Source organism: Zonotrichia albicollis, chromosome 38 (genome assembly GCF_047830755.1).
Source record: "Zonotrichia albicollis isolate bZonAlb1 chromosome 38, bZonAlb1.hap1, whole genome shotgun sequence".
NCBI lineage: Eukaryota > Metazoa > Chordata > Aves > Passeriformes > Passerellidae > Zonotrichia > Zonotrichia albicollis.
In genome coordinates this window covers 644,915-665,914 of record NC_133856.1, presented here as the reverse complement: position 1 = coordinate 665,914, position 21,000 = coordinate 644,915, and the positions used below count along the sequence as shown (strand labels likewise).

Sequence of the window (21,000 nt, the reverse complement as noted above, 5' to 3'; positions counted from 1 at the left end):
ATAATTACAGTATTCTGCAGAATTTCAGTGTTCTTCTTCTGAAGATCTATTGGAAGAAGAAGCAGCTGCAGTTTTTTCTGGGGAATCCAGTGGAGAAAGCCGTGCTGCTGTTTTAGATTGTAAAAATTATAAATTGGATTATAAATGGATTGATAAACTGGATTATAAATGCTTGGCTCCTCCCTCTGGGCGGAGCATCTCCCAATGGGATGTTACAGTTCTTATCAGTCATGCACTGATATTTAACAGCTTATCAGCAAAAGTTCTTTCTCAAGGGAGGAAGAACTTTTTCTTTTTCTTCTCACCTGCATTTGCTGTGTTTGCAGGTTCTGCTGGAATACCTGCTGTCTGACAGGGCAGAAGTGCAGGAGAGAGCCATGGACAGGATTAAGGCACTCTGCCATATGCTGACTGACACTGCCCCCAAGGAGGTATGGACTGCTCACCCTCCATCCCTGTGTCCTGGCACAGCCACAGGCCCCAGAACTGCCCTCAGACCTCACCTCAACCCTTCTGCTCCTCTTCCTCAGGATGATGAAGATGAGGATGAGGAAGAGGCTCCCAGAGCCCAGATCCAGATCCAGTCCTGGGCAAGCTGCTGGGCAATCTGGTTTTCATGCTGTTCAAGCCAAATGAAAGCATGTCAACGGTGGTGGAGATTCTCAGCACCCTGATGGCGTTCCTCTCTGAGCAGAAAAGTAAGATAAGCTGTGGTGGGCTGCATTCCCCACTTAAACCTATTTCTCCTCCTTGGCCTTGTGATGGCCCCTTGTTCTTGGAGTGAGTGCCACCATAATTTCTTTTTAGGTGACAATCCAGAGAGTTATGTCCAGCCCCCAGAAGATTGGGAACCTGAGATCACCTCCTGGGTGAATGCATCCAACGCCTGGAAAGTTGAGGTATGGAGCCTTGTGGGACTCTCACCTGTGGTATCAGCGGGGAGATTTGTGTGTGAAAAAGGGCATGGAATCAATGGGGATGTCCCTGGTGAAATGAGAATTGTGAGGAATTGTGGGTAAAAAAATGGAGGAAAGGGCGGGAAATGTGAGGGGAGAAAAGGGCGGGAAATGTGAGGGGAGAAAAGAGCGGGAAACACAAGAGAAAAATGGTGGGAAAAGTGAGGGGGAAAAGTGGGAGAAATGTGAGGGGAGAAAAGGAAAGGAAACATGAGGGTAGAAAATGGAGGGAAATGTGAGGGGAGAAAATGGAGGGAAGCGTGAGGGGAGGAAATGGAGGGAAGCGTGAGGGGAGAAAGGGTGGAAAAGAGGAGAAAAGGACAGGAATGTGAGGGGAGAAAAGTGGGGGAAATGTGAGGGGGTAAAATGGCACTGGCTGGCACTGACCTCTGCTCCCTTCCTTCCTGCCCCAGGCCTTTGGGAGATACTTTGGGCCGGATGAGAGGATGGGAGTCGTCCTTGAGGCCATTGAGATTTTGGGACGCTTCAACATCAAAAACAAGGATGGGCCTGTGGCATTTCTGGAGGAGGTCATGAATACCCCTGAGATGTGGCTGATGGATGTAAGTGACCTGTGGTGGGATTGCTTTGTCTTTGAGTCCTGCCAGGTTCCTGCCTCCATTCCCCTCCTGAAGCCACCTTGAGGCAGCTTAGCAAGATCTGCCTCACCTGCTCTTGCTGTTGTTGCTGTTTGTGCTTTTCCTGGTATTTTGCCCAGGGTGCTGATTCCAAACCTCTGTTCAGATCTGGAATTAACCTCTGTTCAGATCTGGAGGAAGGTCTGAGCAGAAGGGCCCAGCTGAGGCACATCTTGCTTGGGGCACTCAGTGCTCACAGCCAGTGCATGGTTTGCTTGTCCTGGGAAGTGCTGCTGTGCTGATGCTGAGCTGCCCAGGGGAGCCAGTGAGGCTGCTCCTGCATTGCCTGTTGGATGTTGCAGATGTGCCTCTGGGCTTGTGTGTGTTTGTGGTTTGGGGCCTGGCTGGGAGGTGTTGTGGACCTGTAGGGCACGTGGTGGAAGCTTCCAGTAGCAGCGTCTGAATGAACAGCCTCTGTAGTTCCCCACAATGCAAAATGTGGCCCCATAAAACGCCGATAGAGTGTTGTCCCCATGCACATGAAGTATGGAGTGCTGTCCTCAGACACCTTTTTGCCATCTGTGCCTGGTGTGGTGCCTATTTTATCTGAATTTCCTTAAAGGGATGGGCAGGGCTGCCCAAGATGCAGCAGCAGCAGCACCCTAACCTGTGTTCCCTGCAGGTGCCAAAGGTGGTGAGACACATCTTTCAGCACTACAACGAGCAAAACACCGCCACTGCTAACAACTTTCACTCCCTTGTTATCTTCATGGCCAATAAGTGGACTGACAAGGTCGTCACCACAGCTCTGGAGGCCACACCAATTTTCAGGTACTGGCCCTGACCCACCTGGAGGGCTTTTTTCCTGTGGGGAGGTTATGGCTGCCAGACCCAAGCCCAGGCTGCGCAGCCATGTTGACAGCGCTCTGCCTTGCAGTGACAATGTCAGCCTGTGGAAGGCCATGTTCTCCGTACGCGAAACTCTGGAGAAGGTTGTGAAGGAGCTGCAAGTCCAAGTCCAGGACTGGCAGGATGACATCCTGACTGGGCAGCAGAAGTCGTGCCTCACTTTCTTAGCTGTGAGTCCTCAGGGAAAGCCCACGTGGCCTTGCCCTCAGCCGTGCCAGGGGAGCCCTGCCAACTCTCTGCTTCTTTTTTTCCAGATGCTGACCTGTGGTGATGTGCTGGAGAAAAGAGTGAGGCCACTCTACAAGAACATGAGACTTGTGAAGTCTCCAAAGAAGGAAATGGTCCCTCTGGTCCTCAGGGCTCTGGAGACTCTGTCGGAGAGCGACGATATGGTGAGCAGGCATCTATCAGGGGCAGAATGTGGCACCTGGACTCTGAGGTCTCAGAGAAGATGGTGGCTTGGGGATGGTGCTCTGAACGCCCTGCCTGCCATGATGTGGCCTGCTGACTGTTTTGAGAGCTGAAATTCTCACAGAATGGAAACTCTCTTGTACACAGGCCAAGAAAATGAAAAGCCTCCTGCCCGAGATGCTGAAATTCCTGGGAAATTGGTCCTGGGACATTTCAGTGATGGCTCTGGACACCTTCCGCAATGTTCTGGGGCAGCTGAAGAAGAAAGAGGCCAGCAGCATGGCTCTGAAGGCCGTGGAGAGACTCTGGAAACTGTTTGATGCGGTAAGGCTGAGTCTGACACCACAGAGGGGCCCTGGGAGCAGCACTGGAAGCAGGTCCTGCTTCTCTGGGCTCTCCTGGGATAGATTCTGGGCCTTGCAGCCCAGCTGGGCTTTTGTAGGAGCCTGGAGCACTGATTCTGGTCTCAAAATAGTGGGGAATGTGAGGGGAGAAAGGGCAGAAAACGTGAGGGGGAAAGGTGGGAATGTGAGGAGAAAAAGGGCAGGAAAGGTGAGGGAAGAAAAAGGGAGGGAAATGTGAGGGAGAAAAGGGAAAGAAATATGAGAGGAGACAAAGGCAAGAGATGTGGGAGGAGAAAAAGGGGGAGAAACGTGAGGGGGAACAGGGAGGGAAACGTGAGGGAAGAAAATGGCGGGGAACATGAGGGGAGAAAAAAGGGCAGGAAAACTGAGGGGGGAAAGGGTGGAAAGCATGAGGGGAGAAAAGAATGGGAAATGTGAGGGGAAAAGGGAAACATGAGGGGGAAAAGGATGGGAAACATGAGGAAGGAGAGAAAGGAAGAAAATTTAAGGGGAGTAAAAGGGTGGGAAACCTCAGTTCAGCCCCTCCTGGCTGCGGGCAGGGAGCCATTGTGTGTGAAGCTCACCTTTCCTCCTCCCTAACCAGAGAGAGGAGTGTCTGCGGGAGCGCTCCATCTCCCTCTTCAAGGAGCTGCTGGGCAAAACCACATGGAAGGACAAGGAAGCCATGAAGAGAAACTCCTGGAAGGTCATGGTCCAGCTTGTTCTTCACATCAGTGACGAGGCCCCCAGCGTGGCCAAGGTACCGATGTCTGAGCATGGCTGACACTCCTCAGGGGTCCTGGCCATTGTGGCTTGGGTTCCTTCCACAGGCCCTGGTGTCACCTCACCGCTTTTGTCCCCCAGGCCTCCAAGGAAGCCGTCGTGGCTATAGCTGAGTTCTTCAAGTGGAAAAAATTCAAGGAGCTGGCTCAGAAAGAGGAGATATGGAAGATGAGCGAGTTCCTGGTGAGGATGAGCCCCAGGCTGGGAGAGGGATGTGAGGGATGTGAGCTCTGCATGTGGGCCCAAAGCCTGGAGCCTCCTCCATGGCCCTGGGATGAGGGAGGGCTCTGAGCCATGGGGCTGCTCTAAGGAATGCTCACACCTTTGTCCTCTCTCCAGCTGGCTAAGGACAGCAGCAGGGCTGAACAATATGTGCTGGAGAGCCAGCCCTATCTGCTGAGCCCTCAGGCCTCGATGCGAGAGGCGGCCCTCAGATTCTTAGGTGAGTCCCAGTCCCCAGGATCCCTTTTGTGCCCTCCCTGCCATCACAGGTGGCTTTGGCGGCCATCTTGCCTTGTTCCACCCCCGGGCTGCTGAGGGGAGGGCAGGGCGGCCATGTTGGTGAGGAGCAGGGGCTGATGGAGCTTTGTGCCCAGGGCTGGCTGCACGACGCCTGGCAGGGCGGAATGAGGCGACCATGGATGCGCTTCTCACCGGTGAGTGAGTGGGGAGCCTTGGGGGATTATTATGAGGGGAATAAAGGGAAATGTGAGGGGATAAAAGGGTGGGAAATGTGAGGGGAGAAAATGGCGGGAAACGTGAGGGGAAAAAGAGGGAAAGAAACATGAGGGGAGAAAAGGGCAGGAAAGGTGAGGGGAGAAAATGGTGGGGGAACATGAGGGGAGAAAAGGGAGGGAAAAGTGAGGGAAAAAAAGGCAGGAATGTGAGGGAGAAAAGGGAAAGGTGAGGGGAGAAAAGTGTAGAAAAACTGAGGGCAGGAAATGTGAGGGGAGAATAGGGAGGGAAACGCTTCCACAAGGCCTCATCTGGGCTCCATTTTTGTTGTAGAACTTGGATTAATGGAAACACGAGAGAAGGATCCCTCCATCGCTGCATTGGCAGCTCAGACCGGCCTGATCCTCACCGCTCTGAAGGATCGGTGCAAATCGGGATTGTCCCTGCGCGGGCTGTGCCGCTGGTGCCGTTGAGCAGAGAGGGACCTTCCTTGCCAGGGCACGGACTCCAACACCTGCTGAATCATCATCATCATCGTCGTCGTCGTTGTCATCATCGTCATCGTCGTCATCGTCCTCGTCGTCATCATCAAGCGAAGAATGCCCTGGCGTTTGAAGGTCCCTCTCAAAGGCACAGCCACGACCGGTCAAAGTGAGGGCAGAGATCCAGATTCTAGTCCTGAGGAAGCTGCTGGAACATCTTTTCAAGGCGCTCAAGACACAAAAAGCTGATTTATGCCTCTGGATGGCCTCAGCCAAGTTCATCTTTGGGCAGGAAGGCAAGAAGAGCTGGTGTGGCCACATGACCCCGACGCATCTGCTGGTGTCACAGAACCTGAAATATCTGAAATATTCTGAAAATGCTGCAGGCCACAGAGAAGAATCCTCGGATTCTGGAATCTCTGGATCTCTGAAATCCTCGGGGAGGAGTTGGTGTGGTTAGATCCAAGCCCAGCCACAGACCACTCTGAACCCCCTACATCTATTATTAGTTTAGATAGACAATTTAGATAAGTAAACAAGATAGATAGATTATATATGTTACTAACATCAATATACTAGTAACATATATATATTATTAATAGATATTACGAATTTTACGAAAATAGAAACATTAGGAATATAGACATTAGGAATATAGACATTATTAGGAATATAGACATTAGGAATATAGACATTAGGAACATATACTATATTATTAATCTAATAAACGTTGTTGTTCTATTATATGTAGTAGTTTGATATATATATAATCTTTTTAAATGAAATACCAAGCTTACTTAAATTGACTACAGAATTGATAATGAGTGCACCATAAAGGTGCAGAGGAACTTGGTGGGGAAAAAGTGAGAATTATAGGTGGGAAAAGTGAGAAGGAAAGGGTGGGAAATGTGAGGGACAAAATGGTGGGGAATGTGATGGGAGAAAAGGGCGGGAAACATGAGGGGAGAAAAAGGCTGGAAAAAGGAGATTAAACTTGAGTGAAAATGATGGGAAATGAGAGAAAGAAAAGATATGAAACAGAAGGGGAGAAATGGTGGGAAACATGAGGGGCAAAAAGGGCAGGAAACATCAGGGGGAGAAAATGGAAGAAAATGTGAGGGGAAAAGGTGGGGGGAACTTGAGGGGAGAAAAGGGCGAGAAATGTGAGGGGAGAAAAGGGGGGAAATTGAAGGCAAAAAGGACAATAAACTTTGGAAATGAGAGGAAGAAAAGGCATGAAACAGAAGAGGAGAAATTGTGAGAAACATGAGGGGAAAAAGGGGGGGAAATGTGAGGGGAGAAAAAGGGGGTGAAAACATGAGGGGAAAAAAAGGTGGGAAATGGAATTCAAAAAGGAAAGTAAACTGGAGTGAAAAGGAGGGAAATGAAAGGAAGGAAAGATAGGAAACAGAAGGGGAGAAAAGGTAGGAAATGTGAGGGAGAAAGGGGTGGAAAATGTGAAGGAATGAAGGAAGGAAACGTGAGGGGAGAAAAGAGCAGGAAATGTGAGGGAACAAAATGGTGGGGATCACGAGGGGCCAAAGGGCAGGAAATCTGAGGGGAAAAATGAGAATTGGAAGGTGAAAAGGACAGTAAACTTGAGTGAAAAGGGCAGAAAATGAGAGGAAGAAAAGATATGAAACAGAAGGAGAGAAATGGTGGGAAAAATGGGGGGAGAAAGGGGAAGGAGCCATGAGGGGAAAAAGAGTGGGAAACGTGAGGGGAGAAAAGGAGGGGGGGAAATGTGAGGGGAAAGAAAGGTGGGAAATGGAAGGCAAAAAGGAAAGTAAATTGGAGTGAAAAGGACTCGCTTAATGACAGAAATTAAAGGAGGGAAAGGTACAAAACAGAAGGGGACAAAAGGGAAACATGAGGGGGGAAAAGGGTGGAAAACATGAGGGGAGAAAAGAGCGGGAAACGTGAGGGGACAAAATGGTGGGGATCGTGAGGGGCCAAAAGGGCAGGAAATCTGAGGGGAAAAAGTGGGAATTGGAAGGCAAAAAGGACAGTAAATTCAAGTGAAAAGGATGGGAAATGAGAGGAAATTATTCCATGGTTTGGAATAATTTTCAGGGCTTGGGATCATCTCCAGGCTCTGGGATCATCTCCAGGCTCTGGGATCATCTCCAGACTTGGGATTATCTCCAGGGGTTGGGATCATCTCCATGGTTTGGAATCATCTGCAGACTTGGGATCATCTTCAGAGCTTGGAATCATCTCCAGGGTTTGGGATCATTTCCAGGCTCTGGGATCATCTCCAGGGTTTGGGATCATCTCCGGGAGTTGGGATCATCTCCCAGCACTCCCAGCACCTCCTGGTGACCCCACCCCACCCCACGCTGCCCCCACCCCTCCTTTCCCCCCCAGGTTTTATGAGATATCCCGCAGGCTCCCTCAGCTCAACCCGGAGTTGCGCCCTGGCTTTTCCGATTCCTGACGGATTTTCCGCCACCCCGAATCCCCGCAAGCCGAGCCCCTGATGGTCCACGAGGCCACCTCCTTCACCTTGGCCATCTTTGCCCACTTCTCCTGGAGGGGCCCAAAAGTGCTGCGCCTGGAGCTGTCCCAGAGCAAGGCTCTCCTGTGGGGTGTGGATGGAGCCTTGTCCCGCGGGAGCCGGATGCCGAACCCGCCCGGCCCCGACAGAACCAACGCGCCCGGCTGGGAGCTGTCCGGCCGAGGCGAGGCGTCCATCTGGGAGTTGGCTTATCACGGGGCTGCCTTATCAGGTGTTGGTTTATCAGGAGGTTGGTTTATCAGGAGGTGGCTTATCAGGAGCTGGTTTACCAAAAGGATGGTTTATCACAGGCCTGGATTATCAGGACATTGGTTTAGCAAGAGCTGGCTTATCAGGAGCTCGTTTATCAAAGGACTGGCTTATCAAGGCGCTGGCTTATCAGAGGGTTATCTTATTAAGGAGCTGTCTTATCAAGGGTTGGTTTATCAAGGATTTGGCTTATCAGGGACGTGCTTTATCAAGGGACTGGCTTATCAGGAGCTGGTTTATAAAGAGATGGCTTATCAAGGCCTGGTTTATCAAGGGATTGGCTTATCAAGGGGTTGGCTTATCAGAAGGCTGGCTTATCAGGAAGTGGTAAATAAGTATATAATAAATAATAATTAATATTCATTATAAAGAAATAATTATTACTAATTATTATTTATTAAATAAATAATAATTAAAATTTATAAAATTAAAACAGTAAACAATATTGATACACTATATAATAAATAGTAATAATTATAAATAAATAATTCATGCTGATAAACTTGAAAGAGTCAACAATATTGACACAGCAATTAAAATATGGAAATAATAAGTAATTATTATTACTTATATAATGAGTATAATACATGGAAATAATAAAACAGTTTAAAAGTTGAAATGCCAAAAAGAAAGGGAGAGGAGGGGCTCCACCCCCTCTTCCCTGCAGATGTCCAAGGACAGCAGGAAAAACCAAGAGATAACAGTTACCAAAAATCAACAGAAAAAAGGGAAAAATCTGGTTGGGTCCCAAGAAAACGCCAGCTACAATAGAGATTTAAATAATCTCTATTCTTTAGAGATTTATAGATATAATAGAGATTTCTTGCTTTGATGCTCAAATGCAGTAATATGTTAGTTTTTGCTTCCCTTGTACCAGCTTGATGTGCATGTGTAACCCAAAGGTGAATTAAAGGATGAAGAGGAAGAGGAGAGGCCTTCGTCAGCGACTTTGGCAAGCTTGTCCGTGAGGTGGCAAAGGGTCCAGAGCCCTGCACTCCGTACCCCGCGGTTATCTTTCGCTTATGCGCTGCTTTTGGAACCAAATTATCCCTTATTTTTAATCAAATTATATTGTCAATGTATATTTTTTAAACGATTCGATTAAAAATTGCTGCTGTCTCAAATATTGTTGGGTTTTTTCTTACGATGGGATAATTGGGCAAACATAACAAGGGGGTTGGCTTATCAAGGGGCTGGCTTATCAGGGGATTGGTTTATCAAGGGGCTGGTTTATCAGGGGTTGGCTTATCAGGCCTTTCCCTCCTTTCCTGCCCTCACATTTCCCTCCCTTTGCCCCCTCACATTTCCTTCCCTTTTCCCCCTCATGCTTCCCATTTCCCCCTCACATTTTCCCCCATTTTCTCCCTCACATTTCCCCCATTTCCCCCTCACATTTTCCCCATTTTCTCCCTCACATTTTCCCCCATTTCCCCCTCACATTTTCCCCCATTTTCTCCCTCATGTTTCCCTCCCTTTTCTCCCCTCACATCTCCTGACTTTTTTCTCATTTTTTTCTCCCTTCCCCCCCTCACATCTCCTACTCTTTTGTCCCCTCACGTTTCCCGCCATTTTCGCCTGATATTTTGCACTTTCCCCCTCACATTTTCTGCCCTTTTCCCTCTCACACTTCCTGCCCTTTCGTCCCCTCACATTTCCCAATCTTTTTCTCCCCTCACATTTCCTGACATTTTTTCTACTCACTTTTCCCACTCATTTTCCCCTCTAGTTTCCCATTTGAAATCTCACTTTTCCTGCCTTTTTCTCCCCTCACATTTCCCACCATTTTCCCCTCAGGTTTCCCACCATTTTTTCCTCACAATTTTCCACCCTTTCTCCCCTCACATTTCTCATTTTTTACCTCATGTTTTCCACCATTTCCCCCTCATGTTTCATGCTCTTTCCTCCCCTCACTTTTCCCAACGTATTTTCCTCTCACTTTTCCCACTCTTTTTCGCCCCACATTTCACATTTTTTACCTCACATTTTCTGCCTTTTTTTCCCCTCACATTTCCCACCCTTTTCTCCCCCTCACCTTTTCTACCATTTTTCCTCTCACTTTTCCCACCCTGTTTTCCCCCACATTTCCCATTTTTTACCTCCTCACATTTTCTGCCTTTTTTTCCCCTCACATTTCACGGCCTTCTCCCCTCACGTTTCCCTCACTTTTCTCCCCTCACATTTCCCACCATTTTTTCCTCTCGTTTCCCACCCTTCTTTCTCTTACATTTTCATTTTTTTACCTCATATTTTCCACCTTTTTTCCCTTCATATTTCATGCATTTCTCCCCTCACGTCTCCCACTCTTCCCCCTCTCACATTTCCTTTCCTTTTCTCCCCTCACATTTCCTGCCCTTTTCTCCCCTCAGGTTTACTGCTCTTTTCTTCTCTCTCATTTCCTCACATTTTTTCCTCTCACCTTTCCTACCATTTTCCTCTCACTTTTCCCACCCTATTTCCCCCCACATTTCCCATTTTTTACCTCACATTTTCTGCCTTTTTCCCCCCTCATGTTTCTCACCCTTTCCCCCCTCATGTCTCCCACTCTTTTCTCCCCTCACATTTTCCTGCCCTTTTCTCCCCTCACGGTTCCTAACATTTTTCTCTCACTTTTCCCACCCTTTTATCCCTCACAATTCTCATTTTTTGCCTTACATTTTCTGCCTTTTTTTTTCTTCATGTCTCTCACTCTTTTCTCCCCTCACATTTCCCACCCTTTTCTCCCCTCACATTTCCTGCCCATTTCTCTCCTCACATTTCCTGCTCTTTTCTCCGTTCACATTTCCATTTTTTCCTCTCACCTTTCCTACCATTTTTCCTCTCATTTTTCCCACCCTATTTTCCCCCACATTTCCCATTTTTTACCTCCTCACATTTTCTGCCTTTTTCCCCCCTCATGTTTCTCACCCTTTCCCCCCTCATGTCTCCCACTCTTTTCTCCCCTCACAATTCCCATCATTTTTTCTCTCATGTTTCCCACCTTTTTTTCTCTCACGTTTTCCATTTTTTACCTCACATTTCCCACTGTTTTCTCCCCTCAAGTTTCCCACCCTTTTCTCCCCTCTCATTTCCTGACATTTTTTCCCCTCTCATTTCCTGACATTTTTTCCTCTCACTTTTCCCACCCTATTTCTCCTCACATTTCCCTTTATTTTCCTCACATTTTCTGCCTTTTCTCCCCTCAAGTTTTTTGCCATTTTCTCCCCTCATGTTTCCTGCTCTTTTCTCCCCTTACGTTTCCCATCATTTTTTTCCTCTCACTTTTCCCACCCTATTTTCCCCCACATTTCCCATTTTTTACCTCCTCACATTTTCTGCCTTTTTCCCCCCTCATGTTTCTCACCCTTTCCCTCCTCATGCCTCCCACTCTTTTCTCCCCTCACTTTTCCTGGCATTTTTTCCTCTCACTTTTCCTATAATTTTTCCCCTTACATTTCCCATTTTTTTACCTCATGTTTCCTGCCCTTTTCCCCTCATGTTTCCCATCCCTTCCTCCCCTCACGTTTCCTGCTCTTTTCTCCCTTCACACTTCCCACCATTTTCTCCCCCTCATATTTCCCAACATTTTTTCCTCTCACCTTTCCCACCTTTTTGCTCCTGCCTTTTTCTCCCTTTCATATTTCCCCCTCAAAATCAGCATTTCCCCTCAAGTTTTCCACTCCTGGCTGTCTCCATGTCCATCACCCTCACAGCCCTTGATCATTTTTACTATCCATAAGTTTTGGCAGCTCAGGACTCTTACTTTGTTTCATTGCTGCTTTTTAATAAGTTATTCTCTATAAATAAAATGATTCTGTAGATTCTGTATATAATATAAAAGATTCTGTATATAATATATGCATTTCTGTATATAATATATACAGAAATGTATATAATATATACATTTCTGTATATAATAGAAATGAAATTTATTCTATATATAATATAGAAGAAATTGTTCGTTATGTAACAGGTTATGTAAGAGGGATCCACAGGTGGAACGTTCAGTTTGGAACACTGGGGGTGTCACAATGGACGCTAGGCGACACCTCCCGTGTTCCACGGAGGAGCTGTTGGTGGGACAGCAACTCCCAACCCTCAGTGTCCACCTGGACATCGACCAGAGCGGACGCAAGTGCCCAGCTGGGTGACAAACCTGCGAGCACAGCTCACTCTTGCCTTTAAATTAATACGATTTTCACTCAACTACACTTAACATCCCATTCTCTGAAGAACTCCCTTCTTCTGAAGAATGGAAGCGACTTCTCCAAGCCTGCCCATCATGAGCTGGGAGAAGCCTCGTGTTCCTAAAAAGAGGAAATATGAAGCGGAGCCAATCGAGATGACCAGGGTGGAGCAACTCAGTGAGTGAGGGGCCCTTAGGGATTGGGCAGGGCTGGGGCCTAACAGCAAACGGAAGCCATTTTCTGCTGCTTCCTCTCTGCTGTCACAGCACTCCCTGAATTTCTCCCTTCTCTCCCTCTTTGTTAGATGATTGCTGGATTCCTACTTATGCTCGCCACTCCGTGGAGTTCATCTATGATTTTGCCACCGATCCTAGCAAGGTATATCCATGTTTGATGGTGGTTGGCTCTGCTCTCTCAAGGCCCTAGGTGTCCTCATGCTGATCCGTTGTCACTGTCCCCCCAGTTCCAGGAGGAGGAGCAGAAGGAGGAGTTCCTGCACAACATCTCCAACCTGTGCAGAGAATCCATTGTCCATGTTTTCTCTGAGGACCTGGCTGAGTTCTCCAATAAATACAACCTGGTGGACTTGATTGAGGTGAGGGGGCAGGGACCCTCGTTACCCTGTGAGGGCAGGGCATGGCTCTGGTGGCACTGGGTGCTGGCAGCTGCCATGTTCCAACCCAGCTGTGCTCTGCAGACCATGCTGAACCTGGAGCCCAAGGATGAGATTCGCAATCGCCTGCGGCGCCTTGCCATGCTTGCCTTTGCTGGACTGAGGTAAAGGCCCAAAGGCCTTCAGGCCTTTCCCTTCCCTTCCCTTCCCTTCCCTTCCCTTCCCTTCCCTTCCCTTCCCTTCCCTTCCCTTCCCTTCCCTTCCCTTCCCTTCCCTTCCCTTCCCTTCCCTTCCCTTCCCTTCCCTTCCCTTCCCTTCCCTTCCCTTCCCTTCCCTTCCCTTCCCTTCCCTTCCCTTCCCTTCCCTTCCCTTCCCTCCTTTTTTCCTCTCACTTTCCCCACTCTTTTTTCCCCTCACAATTCCCATTTTTCAATGGGAATTGAAAAACGCAGCACCTTCAGTGGTGCTGCAGGAGACCTTGAGGTGCTGCTCCAACCAGGCCTCTCTCTCTTGGCAGCACCATCGGGGCACTGCTGGACATCAAAAAGGTTTTAAGACTCTGCTTCAACAGCGTCTTTTTCCTTCGTCCAAGCGCGGAAATGCCGGAGGAGCAAGAAAACCTCTGCACTCGGGTGAGTTTTGGGAGCACTTGAGAAGCTTCCAGGCCTACTGGGCTGCAGATTCAGTCTCAGCTTTCCACCCTCATTTCTTCATCCCTTGCTGGGTTCCAGCACTGCCCGTTCCCGTGTCATTTCCTCACATTTTGGGGTCAGATCAGAGTCCTGGTGCTGTGAGGGACAGCGGAATCGTGACCGTTGCTCTGTGCCCCCCTTGCAGGCCCTGCTCACCATGGACACCATGCTGCAGGTGATGATGCTCAACACTCCTGGCGCCAAGCGCAGCGAGATGATGCAGGACATCCTGGAGGTCAGCACTGAGGGGGGAAGGGGGAAGGAGCCTCCCTGCAGGATTTGCTGGAGGCTTTACTTTTTTGAATTGCTAAAAATTTTAAATTAAGGGGATTAAATTAAATTAAATTAAATTAAATTAAACTTAATTTAATTTAATTTAATTTAATTTAATTTAATTTAATTTAATTTAATATCAATTTGAAATTAATTTTAAATTTATTTTAAATTAATTTAAATTTTGAATTTTAATTAAGTTGTTAATTATTATTAATTATTATTAATTATTAATTATTAATTATTAATTATTAATTATTATTAATGGTTATAATAATTCTATTATATATTATATATTATATATTTTATATATTTATATAATATCATATAGATTATCTTTTATATAAAATTTATATAATATATATAAATTAATATTAATTTATAACCTAAATATTAAAAGTTATAAAATAACATAAAATTTATTTATTGTTATTAAATAATTTATTTATTTATTAATTAATTAATTTAAACTTTTAATTTTTATTAAGTTGCTTGTGTCTTGGTTTGGAAAGACAGGGGTCTGCTAAACTTCTCCTGATATGGAGAATGCAAACTTCCTTTACTTTTCTGAATTTCCATGAATTTTAAACTAAGGGGCTCTGAAATAAATAAATAAAAAAGGATAAAATAAACAATGCTGGTCTCTAGAACAACAGAGACAACAAAGTCAGAACTCAACCTGACACTTTATGTTGGCAGCAATCTAATTGGAATTGTGATTGCAGTCTACCTGAAGTGTCAGGTGTGGTTCTGTTGGAGCAGGGTTTTGTTTTCTTGTAGAAAAGGAAACATAATTACAGTATTCTGCAGAATTACAGTGTTCTTCTTCTGAAGATCTATTGGAAGAAGAAGCAGCTGCAGTTTTTTCTGGGGAATCCAGTGGAGAAAGCCGTGCTGCTGTTTTAGATTATAAAAATTATAAATTGGATTATAAATGGATTGATAAACTGGATTATAAATACTTGGCTCCTCCCTCTGGGCGGAGCATCTCCCAATGGGATGTTACAGTTCTTATCAGTCATGCACTGATATTTAACAGCTTATCAGCAAAAGTTCTTTCTCAAGGGAGGAAGAACTTTTTCTTTTTCTTCTCACCTGCATTTTCTGTGTTTGCAGGTTCTGCTGGAATACCTGCTGTCTGACAGGGCAGAAGTGCAGGAGAGAGCCATGGACAGGATTAAGGCACTCTGCCATATGCTGACTGACACTGCCCCCAAGGAGGTATGGACTGCTCACCCTCCATCCCTGTGTCCTGGCACAGCCACAGCCCCAGAACTGCCCTCAGACCTCACCTCAACCCTTCTGCTCCTCTTCCTCAGGATGATGAAGATGAGGATGAGGAAGAGGCTCCCAGAGCCCAGATCCAGATCCCAGTCCTGGGCAAGCTGCTGGGCAATCTGTTTTTCATGCTGTTCAAGCCAAATGAAAGCATGTCAACGGTGGTGGAAATTCTCAGCACCCTGATGGCGTTCCTCTCTGAGCAGAAAAGTAAGATAAGCTGTGGTGGGCTGCATTCCCCACTTAAACCTATTTCTCCTCCTTGGCCTTGTGATGGCCCCTTGTTCTTGGTGTGGGTGCCACCATCATTTCTTTTTAGGTGACAATCCAGAGAGTTATGTCCAGCCCCCAGAAGATTGGGAACCTGAGATCACCTCCTGGGTGAATGCATCCAACGCCTGGAAAGTTGAGGTATGGAGCCGTCCCACCTTGTGGGACTCTCACCTGTGGTATCAGCAGGGAGATTTGTGTGTGAAAAAGGGCACGGAATCAATGGGGATGTCCCTGGTGAAATGAGAATTGTGAGGAATTGTGGGTAAAAAAATGGGAGGAAAGGGCGGGAAATGTGAGGGGAGAAAAGAGCGGGAAACGTGAGGGGAGAAAAGAGCGGGAAACACAAGAGAAAAATGGTGGGAAAAGTGAGGGGGAAAAGTGGGAGAAATGTGAGGGGAGAAAAGGAAAGGAAACATGAGGGTAGAAAAGGTAGGGAAACATGAGGGGAGAAAATGGAGGGAAGCGTGAGGGGAGGAAATGGAGGGAAGCGTGAGGGGGGGGAAGGGTGGGAAAAGGGGATTAAAGGATAGGAATGTAAGGGGAGAAAAGTGGGGGAAATGTGAGGGGATAAAATGGCACTGGCTGGCACTGACCTCTGCTCCCTTCCTTCCTACCCCAGGCCTTTGGGAGATACTTTGGGCCGTATGAGAGGATGGGAGTCGTCCTTGAGGCCATTGAGATTTTGGGATGCTTCAACATCAAGAACAAGGATGGGCCTGTGGCATTTCTGGAGGAGGTCATGAATACCCCTGAGATGTGGCTGATGGATGTAAGTGACCTGTGGTGGGATTGCTTTGTCTTTGAGTCCTGCCAGGTTCCTGCCTCCATTCCCCTCCTGAAGCCACCTTGAGGCAGCTTAGCAAGATCTGCCTCACCTGCTCTTGCTGTTGTTGCTGTTTGTGCTTTTCCCTGGTATTTTGCCCAGGGTGCTGATTCCAAACCTCTGTTCAGATCTGGAATTAACCTCTGTTCAGATCTGGAGGAAGGTCTGAGCAGAAGGGCCCAGCTGAGGCACATCTTGCTTGGGGCACTCAGTGCTCACAGCCAGTGCATGGTTTGCTTGTCCTGGGAAGTGCTGCTGTGCTGATGCTGAGCTGCCCAGGGGAGCCAGTGAGGCTGCTCCTGCATTGCCTGTTGGATGTTGCAGATGTGCCTCTGGGCTTGTGTGTGTTTGTGGTTTGGGGCCTGGCTGGGAGGTGTTGTGGACCTGTAGGGCACGTGGTGGAAGCTTCCAGCAGCAGCGTCTGAAAGAACAGCCTCTGTAGTTCCCCACACATGCAAAATGTGGCCCCATAAAACGCCGATAGAGTGTTGTCCCCATGCACATGAAGTATGGGAGTGCTGTCCTCAGACACCTTTTTGCCATCTGTGCCTGGTGTGGTGGCCTATTTTATCTGAATTTCCTTAAAGGGATGGGCAGGGCTGCCCAAGATGCAGCAGCAGCAGCACCCTAACCTGTGTTCCCTGCAGGTGCCAAAGGTGGTGAGACACATCTTCCAGCACTACAACGAGCAAAACACCGCCACTGCTAACAACTTTCACTCCCTTGTTATCTTCCTGGCCGATAAGTGGACTGACAAGGTCGTCACCACAGCTCTGGAGGCCACACCAATTTTCAGGTACTGGCCCTGACCAACCTGGAGGGCTTTTTTCCTGTGGGGAGGTTATGGCTGCCAGACCCAAGCCCAGGCTGCGCAGCCATGTTGACAGCGCTCTGCCTTGCAGTGACAATGTCAGCCTGTGGAAGGCCATGTTCTCCGTACGCGAAACTCTGGAGAAGGTTGTGAAGGAGCTGCAAGTCCAAGTCCAGGACTGGCAGGATGACATCCTGACTGGGCAGCAGAAGTCGTGCCTCACTTTCTTAGCTGTGAGTCCTCAGGGAAAGCCCACATGGCCTTGCCCTCAGCCGTGCCAGGGGAGCCCTGCCAACTCTCTGCTTCTTTTTTTCCAGATGCTGACCTATGGTGATGTGCTGGAGAAAAGAGTGAGGCCACTCTACAAGAACATGAGACTTGTGAAGTCTCCAAAGAAGGAAATGGTCCCTCTGGTCCTCAGGGCTCTGGAGACTCTGTCGGAGAGCGACGATATGGTGAGCAGGCATCTATCAGGGGCAGAATGTGGCACCTGGACTCTGAGGTCTCAGAGAAGATGGTGGCTTGGGGATGGTGCTCTGAACGCCCTGCCTGCCATGATGTGGCCTGCTGGCTGTTTTGAGAGCTGAAATTCTCACAGAATGGAAACTTTCTTGTACACAGGCCAAGAAAATGAAAAGCCTCCTGCCCGAGATGCTGAAATTCCTGGGAAATTGGTCCTGGGACATTTCAGTGATGGCCCTGGACACCTTCCGCAATGTTCTGGGGCAGCTGAAGAAGAAAGAGGCCAGCAGCATGGCTCTGAAGGCCGTGGAGAGGCTCTGGAAACTGTTTGATGCGGTAAGGCTGAGTCTGACACCACAGAGGGGCCCTGGGAGCAGCACTGGAAGCAGGTCCTGCTTCTCTGGGCTCTCCTGGGATGGATTCTGGGCCTTGCAGCCCAGCTGGGCTTTTGTATGAGCCTGGAGCATTGAGTCTGGTCTCAAAATAGTGGGGAATGTGAGGGGAGAAAGGGCAGAAAACGTGAGGGGGAAAGGCGGGAATGTGAGGAGGAAAAGGGCAGGAAAGGTGAAGGGAGAAAATGGCGGGAAAGGTAAGGGGAGAAAAGGGAAGGAAATATGAGAGGAGAAAAAGGCAGGAAATGTGAGAGGAGAAAAAGGGGGAGAAACGTGAGGGGGAACATGAGGCAAGAAAATGGTGGGAAAGGTGAGGGGGGAAAATGGTGGGGAACATGAGAGGAGAAAAAAGGGCAGGAAAACTGAGGGGGGAAAGGGTGGAAAGCATGAGGGGAGAAAAGAATGGGAAAGGTGAGGGGAAAAGGGAAACATGAGGGGGAAAAGGATGGGAAACATGAGGAAGGAGAGAAAGGAAGAAAATTTAAGGGGAGTAAAAGGGTGGGAAACCTCAGTTCAGCCCCTCCTGGCTGCGGGCAGGGAGCCATTGTGTGTGAAGCTCACCTTTCCTCCTCCCTAACCAGAGAGAGGAGTGTCTGCGGGAGCGCTCCATCTCCCTCTTCAAGGAGCTGCTGGGCAAAACCACATGGAAGGACAAGGAAGCCATGAAGAGAAACTCCTGGAAGGTCATGGTCCAGCTCGTTCTTCACATCAGTGACGAGGCCCCCAGCGTGGCCAAGGTACCGATGTCTGAGCATGGCTGACATTCCTCAGGGGTCCTGGCCATTGTGGCCTGGGTTCCTTCCACAGGCCCTGGTGTCACCTCACCGCTTTTGTCCCCCAGGCCTCCAAGGAAGCCGTCGTGGCTATAGCTGAGTTCTTCAAGTGGAAAGAATTCAAGGAGCTGGCTCAGAAAGAGGAGATATGGAAGATGAGCGAGTTCCTGGTGAGGATGAGCCCCAGGCTGGGAGAGGGATGTGAGGGATGTGAGGGATGTGAGCTCTGCATGTGGGCCCAAAGCCTGGAGCCTCCTCCATGGCCCTGGGATGAGGGAGGGCTCTGAGCCATGGGGCTGCTCTAAGGAATGCTCACACCTTTGTCCTCTCTCCAGCTGGCTAAGGACAGCAGCAGGGCTGAACAATATGTGCTGGAGAGCCAGCCCTATCTGCTGAGCCCTCAGGCCTCGATGCGAGAGGCGGCCCTCAGATTCTTAGGTGAGTCCCAGTCCCCAGGATCCCTTTTGTGCCCTCCCTGCCATCACAGGTGGCTTTGGCGGCCATCTTGCCTTGTTCCACCCCCGGGCTGCTGAGGGGAGGGCAGGGCGGCCATGTTGGTGAGGAGCAGGGGCTGATGGAGCTTTGTGCCCAGGGCTGGCTGCACGACGCCTGGCAGGGCGGAATGAGGCCACCATGGATGCGCTTCTCACCGGTGAGTGAGTGGGGAGCCTTGGGGGATTATTATGAGGGGAATAAAGGGAAATGTGAGGGGATAAAAGGGTGGGAAATGTGAGGGGAGAAAATGGCGGGAAGCGTGAGGGGAAAAAGAAGGAGAGAAACATGAGGGGAGAAAAGGGAGGGAAACGTGAGGGAAAAAAATGGCAGGAATGTGAGGGAGAAAAGGGAGGGAAACATGAGGGGGAAAAGGCAGGAATGTGAGGGAGAAAAGGGAAAGGTGAGGGGAGAAAAGGGTAGAAAAACTTAGGGCAGGAAATGTGAGGGGAGAATAGGGAGGGAAACGCTTCCACAAGGCCTCATCTGGGCTCCATTTTTGTTGTAGAACTTGGATTAATGAAAACACGAGAGAAGGATCCCTCCATCGCTGCATTGGCAGCTCAGACCGGCCTGATCCTCACCGCTCTGAAGGATCGGCGCAAATCGGGATTGTCCCTGCGCGGGCTGTGCCGCTGGTGCCGTTGAGCAGAGAGGGACCTTCCTTGCCAGGGCACGGACTCCAACACCTGCTGGAATCATCATCATCATCATCGTCGTCGTCATCGTCGTCATTGTCATCATCGTCATCGTCGTCATCGTCCTCGTCGTCGTCATCATCAAGCGAAGAATGCCCTGGTGTTTGAAGGTCCCTCTCAAAGGCACAGCCACGACCGGTCAAAGTGAGGGCAGAGATCCAGATTCTAGTCCTGAGGAAGCTGCTGGAACATCTTTTCAAGGCGCTCAAGACACAAAAAGCTGATTTATGCCTCTGGATGGCCTCAGCCAAGTTCATCTTTGGGCAGGAAGGCAAGAAGAGCTGGTGTGGCCACATGACCCCGACGCATCTGCTGGTGTCACAGAACCTGAAATATCTGAAATATTCTGAAAATGCTGCAGGCCACAGAGAAGAATCCTCGGATTCTGGAATCTCTGGATCTCTGAAATCCTCGGGGAGGAGTTGGTGTGGTTAGATCCAAGCCCAGCCACAGACCACTCTGAACCCCCTACATCTATTATTAGTTTAGATAGACAATTTAGATAAGCAAACAAGATAGATAGATTATATATGTTACTAACATCAATATACTAGTAACATATATATATTACTAATAGATATTACGAATTTTACGAAAATAGAAACATTAGGAATATATACATTAGGAATATAGGCATTAGGAATATAGGCATTAGGAATATAGACATTAGGAACATATACTATGTTATTAATCTAATAAACGTTGTTGTTCTATTATATGTAGTAGTTTGATATATATATATAATCTTTTTAAATGAAATACCGAGCTTACTTAAATTGACTGCAGAATTGATAATGAGTGCACCATAAAGGTGCAGAGGAACTTGGTGGGGAAAAAGTGAGAATTATGGGTGGGAAAAGTGAGAAGGAAAGGGTGGGAAATGTGAGGGACAAAATGGTGGGGAACGTGAGGGGAGAAAAAGGCTGGAAAACAAAGGTGAAAAGGAGGTTAAACTTTAGTGAAAAGGATGGGAAATGAGAGAAAGAAAAGATATGAAACAGAAGGGGAGAAATGGTGGGAAACATGAGGGGCCAAAAGGGCAGGAAATCTGAGGGGAAAAAATGAGAATTGGAAGGCGAAAAGGACAGTAAACTTGAGTGAAAAGGGCAGAAAATGAGAGGAAGAAAAGATATGAAACAGAAAGAGAGAAATGGTGGGAAAAATGAGGGGAGAAAGGGGAAGGAGCCATGAGGGGAAAAAGAGCGGGAAACGTGAGGGGAAAGAAAGGTGGGAAATGGAAGGCAAAAAGGAAAGTAAATTGGAGTGAAAAGGACTCGCTTAATGACAGAAATTAAAGGATGGAAAGGTACAAAACAGAAGGGGAGAAAAGGGAAATATGAGGGGGGAAAAGG

The 21,000-nt window shown here is 48.1% G+C and overlaps 2 protein-coding genes across 2 annotated transcripts; both read left to right on the top strand.

Annotated features, from left to right (window-relative positions):
* The first annotated feature begins 599 nt into the window (after window positions 1-599).
* LOC141726708 (uncharacterized) lies at window positions 600-5,155 on the top strand. The gene is made up of 12 exons (XM_074531701.1): window positions 600-698; window positions 808-899; window positions 1,370-1,519; window positions 2,217-2,365; window positions 2,472-2,613; window positions 2,698-2,835; window positions 3,002-3,178; window positions 3,803-3,958; window positions 4,063-4,164; window positions 4,321-4,423; window positions 4,578-4,637; window positions 4,990-5,155. The coding sequence occupies exons 1-12, from the start codon at window positions 617-619 to the stop codon at window positions 5,127-5,129; spliced, it is 1,491 nt and encodes a 496-aa protein (XP_074387802.1). The 5' UTR covers window positions 600-616; the 3' UTR covers window positions 5,130-5,155.
* A 6,683-nt stretch (window positions 5,156-11,838) lies between these two features.
* Window positions 11,839-20,083, top strand: LOC141726676 (uncharacterized). The gene is made up of 20 exons (XM_074531645.1): window positions 11,839-12,245; window positions 12,373-12,446; window positions 12,532-12,663; window positions 12,766-12,845; window positions 13,199-13,313; window positions 13,519-13,608; window positions 14,763-14,867; window positions 14,966-15,134; window positions 15,244-15,335; window positions 15,817-15,966; window positions 16,668-16,816; window positions 16,923-17,064; window positions 17,149-17,286; window positions 17,453-17,629; window positions 18,267-18,422; window positions 18,527-18,628; window positions 18,794-18,896; window positions 19,459-19,579; window positions 19,623-19,792; window positions 19,896-20,083. The coding sequence occupies exons 1-20, from the start codon at window positions 12,134-12,136 to the stop codon at window positions 20,081-20,083; spliced, it is 2,565 nt and encodes an 854-aa protein (XP_074387746.1). The 5' UTR covers window positions 11,839-12,133.
* The last annotated feature ends 917 nt before the right edge of the window (window positions 20,084-21,000 follow it).

What these genes read in the sequence shown, in the direction of transcription:
- LOC141726708 (XM_074531701.1), top strand. Translation starts at nt 617, where the DNA reads ATGCTGTTCAAGCCAAATGAAAGCATGTCAACGGTGGTGGAGATTCTC. An exon ending in GAGGCCACACCAATTTTCAG is followed by an intron (nt 2,366 to 2,471) that starts GTACTGGCCCTG and finishes TCTGCCTTGCAG; the next exon opens with TGACAATGTCAGCCTGTGGA. An exon ending in GGCGGCCCTCAGATTCTTAG is followed by an intron (nt 4,424 to 4,577) that starts GTGAGTCCCAGT and finishes CTTTGTGCCCAG; the next exon opens with GGCTGGCTGCACGACGCCTG.
- LOC141726676 (XM_074531645.1), top strand. Translation starts at nt 12,134, where the DNA reads ATGGAAGCGACTTCTCCAAGCCTGCCCATCATGAGCTGGGAGAAGCCT. An exon ending in AAGAAAACCTCTGCACTCGG is followed by an intron (nt 13,314 to 13,518) that starts GTGAGTTTTGGG and finishes CCCCCCTTGCAG; the next exon opens with GCCCTGCTCACCATGGACAC. An exon ending in CTGAGATGTGGCTGATGGAT is followed by an intron (nt 15,967 to 16,667) that starts GTAAGTGACCTG and finishes TGTTCCCTGCAG; the next exon opens with GTGCCAAAGGTGGTGAGACA.